The sequence below is a fragment of the Cuculus canorus genome, chromosome 3, assembly GCF_017976375.1.
Source record: "Cuculus canorus isolate bCucCan1 chromosome 3, bCucCan1.pri, whole genome shotgun sequence".
Classification (NCBI taxonomy): Eukaryota; Metazoa; Chordata; class Aves; order Cuculiformes; family Cuculidae; genus Cuculus; species Cuculus canorus.
Window position 1 is genome coordinate 91,793,241 of NC_071403.1, and position 6,000 is coordinate 91,799,240.

The window sequence follows — 6,000 nt, forward strand, 5'->3', positions numbered from 1 at the left end:
GCACGAGGCCTTACAACTTACTTGCAACTTACCCTATTTGCTGGTAACAGCGATAAACAAAACCTACTGATGAACCTCTTAAAAAGTGAGATAAAATACCTGCCGCTCCCCTTAGAAAAGATAATTACTTTTACTACAAAATTTTATGTTAACCCACTTCAAAACCTAGTCAAGAGCAATAAAAACAATCTTTACATTTAATTATGCTTTAAGAGAAGTATCAAACACTCCCAACATTCTGTAAATGTGCTCAAGAGATGAGTTTGTCTTAAAATATCTGTCTACCTCCTCAAAAACATTAATCCCACAATTCCATTTGAAAGCTAGTTGAGATCTGACCCTCAATGTGTTTTTTCCTAGCCTTATCAACTCAGCCAGTAGCCAAACCCCCTGCAGACTGAAGGGATGAATTCTTATGCAGACAGCATGTGTTCATTTCAAATGAGTATACATACATCATCACTACATACGTCAGATAGTTTCTAGAGCTTGCCTTTGCATCACTGGTATATTCAAATATAACTTCCCTGCCACCTCTCTGAACAGAACACACACACACAAAATTCTCCAATAAGAGTCAATGCTTCAGGCTTGCGGAAACTGGCTCATCAAGGAATATGGTTTACAGCAGGCAGTAATACAACATATAGTAATAGTCAACAGTATTTGGCGGGTATATAGCAAAAGGGAATTTCACTACTGCCACTCATGGCATAGGACTTTAGTCTTATTTGAAGTTGAGGTTCCCACACATTACCAACTCAAACTTCTAATGCGAGTTAACAATATTCTCTATTACTTCATCTCAAATTGGTCAGCTTGACTTTAGAACTCACTCTATTCATCTCAATAAAATGGCCAAACCACAAAAAAAAAATTATCACTGCCTTAAGCCAGGCTTACTGCCACATTACATGGGTTCATCTGAACAGTGTCCCATGAATACACCAATTTACTCTTATAATTCCACAGTAGAGAAGATTTGCTCTTGCTTTATCACTGAAAACAAAATTCAGTGATCTTTACTTAAAGATGCAATTGATGCATGTTCAGAATTAAAATTTAAGGCAAAAGGACCCAAATCCAGCATTTTTCTGTTAAGCAGGAGTGGCCCAACTTCAGGTCAAAACCTGAAGTTTTGTTTTACCTAAATACTCCAAGTAACAAATAGGCAAAAGAGTTGCAAAACTGACACAAATCTTACTCTGTGCTACCTTAAACAGTAAAATAAAAGTTACAGATGTAACTGGATGCTTCAGAACATATTTCCACAAGCCCTTTACTTATGTAAGTACTATGGTCTGAAATCCAAATACACCTCTGATTCTTAGTACACGCTCTTGACATGCAAGGGTTTCCTCATGGTTGCTGTCCCCTAATTTATGAACAGCGTATCTTAAGGAGGCTTGAATAAACATTTTTCTCCTATACATGCCTCTTTTTTCAGTCAGGCTTTACAAATACTTGCACAGGACCAATCCTCAGGTAGGTCAACCTAGGCAACTATCTAAGGAATTGGGACTTAGGTCTTCACAAATTCTTTAATGGTTCAGGACACGTCTTTAATTGTTTATTCACATTTCTTAAGCTTTGCCAAGATCAGCAGAAACATTTAAAGTTAATGAAGCTAGTTCATCCATGAAAAGTTCATAGAAAACTCATTAAGTAAAAGAAAAATTAACTATGACCTTTTGTGTGTCAGGAGTCCCCATGGTCCAAATGCTTACAACTCCTGTGAGTGCTTGCATGCAGAGATAATTAATTTGATTTGGAGGGGAAGGAGAAAGAGAGGAGACTATGACACCAAACAAAACCAAACAACCTTCTAAAAGGTTTGTCTTCCAAGCTGTTCTTAGATTTTAGCATTGTATGTTCCTCTGAATGCCACAATAAAGAAGCAAACAATGCATAGGCAATTTTGCTTTGAGACTCTTTCCAAATCTGATGGCAGCACTATTATCTTTTTTCTCTTCTCAAGTAAAATAAGAATTGTTTTCCTTTCAAATATAGCTTGAATTTACAAATTCAAGTCTAAAAAAATTATTTCACATTTGTAATGCCTATTTGCCTTCCCTGCTGAACTACCAAATGGATCCTCTACATACATGTGATGTACAGCAATGGAATTTTCTAATATTTTTCTATACTATTTGGCATTTACATTCTCTACTAGTTATGATTTGTCTAGAGCAAGCATTATGAACAAAATGGATTAATGCCACGTGGCTGCCGTTTTCCATCACAAGCACTGTACAGAAAACACAATTCAGGTTAACAGGCCAGCCCACAGCAATGGCACTGTGGCTACTTCTGTTTTAAATTCCATTTTGCAGAATTGCTAAACAAAACCAAATAAAAGCACTCTTGCATTTCCCCATTGCAAACATTATGAATGAAATCACATAAAAAATGGAAAATTGTAGAGTATTTTAACCACACATGGAATCAAACGCTAACCATAATCTTCCCTTACTCCTCCAACAAGAAAATTATTTCCTCAAGTATTAAAGCACTAGTGTTAACAAGAGAGCCGAACACATCTCATGAACTCTTTTTCGCTTTCAGTCTTCACCTCACAGAATCCGCAAAAATCAAAATTAAACTAGATTACAAAAATGGAATTAATTCAATAAACATGCACACCTTTGTTAAACTAAACAGAAGCTAAAAGCAAAACTCTGACTCTGAAAGAGTTGAGCAGATTGCCTTATGCACATGGACAGCTCAAAAGAATTACCACTCAAGGCTTGATCTAGTTCATTTGATTTTTTTTTTTTTTTGTTTTAAGTGATGGGGACTTTGTTGTTGTTATTTCATTGCATCAAAGAATCATAGAATAGTCTGTGTTGGAAGGGACCTTAAAGATCATCTAGTCCCAACCCTCCCGCCATGGGCAGGGACACTTTCCACTGGATCAGGTTGCTCAAAGCCTCATCGATCCTGGTCTTGAACACCTCCAGGGATGGGTCATCCACAGCTTCCTAGGCAACTTGTTACAGTGCTTTGCCACCCTCGAAATAAAGAATTCCTTCTTAGTATCTAGCCTAAATCCACCCTCTTTCAGCTTAAAACATTACCCTCATCCTATCACTGCACTCCCCGATAAAACACCCCTCCACAGCTTTCCTGTCAGCCCCCTTTTAAGTACTGGAAGAGTACTGGCAGGTTAGAAATAAATTTTAAGGAAAAAAAAAAAGAAACAAAAAAATCACACGCTCTGACCATGAGGTCAGTCAGAACTCGGGTAGAACCCTTCTGTACAGGGAGAAGTCAGTCTATCAACACAGGCTTTTAAAGGGTGATGACAACACTCTCAGTCTGATCCTAAAAATTCCAAGAGGCAATTTAATTAGAAAATCATAGAATCACAGAATCGCCGAGTTGGAAAAGACCTTTGAGATCATCGAATCCAACCATACGTGCCCACTACTAAATCATATCCCTAAGCACTTTGTCCACTCATCTTCTAAACACCTCCAAGGCTGGTGACTCCACCACTTCCCTAGGCAGCCTGTTCAAATGCTTGGCCACTCCTTCAGTAGAGAAATTTTTCCTAAAGTCTAATATGAGCTTCCTTCCCATGGTGCAAGGTGAGGCCTTTCTCTCTCATCCTATCGCCTGTCACTTCGGCGAAAAGACCAACACCCACATCTCTGCGACCTCCTTTCAGCAGTTGTAGACAACGATAAGGTGATATGGTCTCCCCTAAGCCTCCTTTTCTCATCCTTGGCATGGGTCTACACTTCAAGTAGATGAATTCAGAGACTATGTTCTGTCTCACATTGGTTCTCATGGTGAGGAAAGCCACACTGGCTCAGAGCGCACCACCTCCATGGAGCCGCCTTGACCCTAGTTCTGGTCCAGGCTTACGCAGACTTGCTTTGCTCACTTGCCAGCCGGCGAGGGACACGGACACCTTGATACTGAAAATGCCGGCAAATAAAATTTTCCAAGACTTGTTTTGGAGTTTTAGAAAGTAAGCATCCTTTTGAAAGTGACCTCCATCAGTCGTGTGCAGCAAGACAAGAGCTGGGACAGAAAATATTTCCCACTTACGTGCATATGGATACATTTTCCCAGAAATCTTAGGCACATTCTATTACTTTTCAAGGACTAATTTTAATCACAGAATCATAGAATAGTTTGGGTTGGAAGGGACCTTAAAGATCATCTAGTTCCAGCCCCTCTGCCACGGGTAGGGACATCTTCCACTATATCAGGCTGCCCAAGGCCCCGTCCAGCCTGGCCTTGAACACCTTCAGGGGTGGGGCACCCACAACTTCCTTGGGCAACCTGTAACCGAGTACTGGAAAGTTGCTATAAGATCTCCTCAGAGCCTTCTCTTCTCCAGGCTGAACAACCCCAACTCTCTCAGCCTGTCCTCGCATGGGAGGTGCTCCAGCCCTCCGGTCATCTTTGTAGCCCTCCTCTGGAACCATTCCAACAGTTCCATATCCTTCTTACACTGAGGATTCCAGAATTGGACACAATACAATGGTGAAGTCTCTCAAAAGCAGAATAGAGGGGCTGAATCACCTCCCTCAACCTGCTGACCACACTACTTTTGATGGAGCCCAGGATGCTGTTTGCCTTTTGGGCTGCAAGCACGCACTGCTGGCTCATGTTGAGCTTTTCATCAATCAGCACCTCCAAGTCCTTCTCCCCAGAGCTGCTTTCAATCAGATCAACCCCCATCCTGTATTGAAATCAAGGACTGCCCTGACCCAGGTGTAGGACCTTGCACTTGGCCTTGTTAAGCCTCATGAGGTTCACACAGGCCCACTTCTCAGCCTGTCCAGGACCCTCTGGATTACAATCCATCCTTTCAGTGTGGCAACTGCACCACTCAGCTTGGTGTCATCTGCAAAGTTGCTGAAGGCGCACTCTATTTTGCTGTCTGTTACTATAAACTTCACAATAGTCAAAACTCTCGCTAGTTTGGAGCTTTGGCTCCAGCTCTGCCTGCCCTTGCCTTTGAGGTGGGGAAAGGCTGCAAAGGGAGATGATTGCAGACAAAGACACATCTGCACAGCACAGAGTACACTGCACACAAGACATTAGCACTTCCAAAGAATGAAATTTGCCTGGAAACCCACAACTTCAAACAACCCATGCAATCAGAAGGCACATTCTGTCTGACTTTGAAAACAACACAATTACCTACACGAAACTTCACTCTACTTTAGCTTGAATAAAAAAAAAATCCACTTTTTGTCTTAATAACTACCTCTTGTATCCACCTCACATCCCTTCTCCTCTCTTTCCCGCAGGACCCCCCTCACCAGCTGCCCCCCGCCCCCCCCCCCGAAGCCCCAGCCCCGGGGAGAGAAGCGTGGGGGAAGCAGCCACCTGAGCCGTGCAGGAAGATGAGGGAGGCGCTGTGTCTGCCCGCGGGGGACACAACGCTCCTCTGCAGCGTTACAGACGCCGCCATGCTCGCTGCTCTCTGCCTTTTTCTCCGCCTCTTCCTCCTCGGCGCCGGCGCAGAGGCGGCCGCGGGGCTGCTGCAGCTCTGGGGACAGAGCGGACTTTGTCCCGGCTGTGCTCGGGCGGGCAGCGTTCCGAGACCCGCACCGGAATCATAGGATGGTTTGGGTTGGAAGGGACCTTAAAAATAATCTAGTTCCAATCCCCCTGCCATGGGCAGGGACACCTTCCACTAGATCAGGCTGCCCAAGGCCCCATCCAACCTGGCCTTGAACACCTCCAGGAATGGGGCAGTCACAACTTCCTTGGACAACCTGTGCCAGTGCCTCACCACTCTCGTAGTGAACGGTTTCCTTCTTATACCTGGTCTAAATCTGCTCCTCTCCAATTTATACCCATTGCCCCTCGTCCTATCGCTACAAGCCTTGGTAAAAAGTCCCTCCCCAGCTTTCTTGTAGCCCCTTCAGGCACTGGAAAGTTGCTATAAGATCTCCTTGGAGCCTACTCCAGGCTGAACAAGCCCAACTCTCAGCCTGTCGTCGTATGGGAGGTGCTCCAGCCCTCTGATCATCC

The 6,000-nt window shown here is 43.4% G+C and overlaps 1 protein-coding gene across 1 annotated transcript in view; it reads right to left on the minus strand.

Moving 5' to 3' along the window:
• Positions 1 to 5,532, minus strand: part of LYPLAL1 (lysophospholipase like 1) — a 41,326-nt gene extending 35,794 nt beyond the window's left edge. The window contains exon 1 of the mRNA XM_054062630.1: positions 5,350 to 5,532. Coding sequence (XP_053918605.1) covers positions 5,350 to 5,434 — 85 coding nt within the window. The 5' untranslated portion in view covers positions 5,435 to 5,532. The remainder of the gene's footprint in view (positions 1 to 5,349) is intronic.
• Between the last annotated feature and the right edge of the window lie 468 nt (positions 5,533 to 6,000).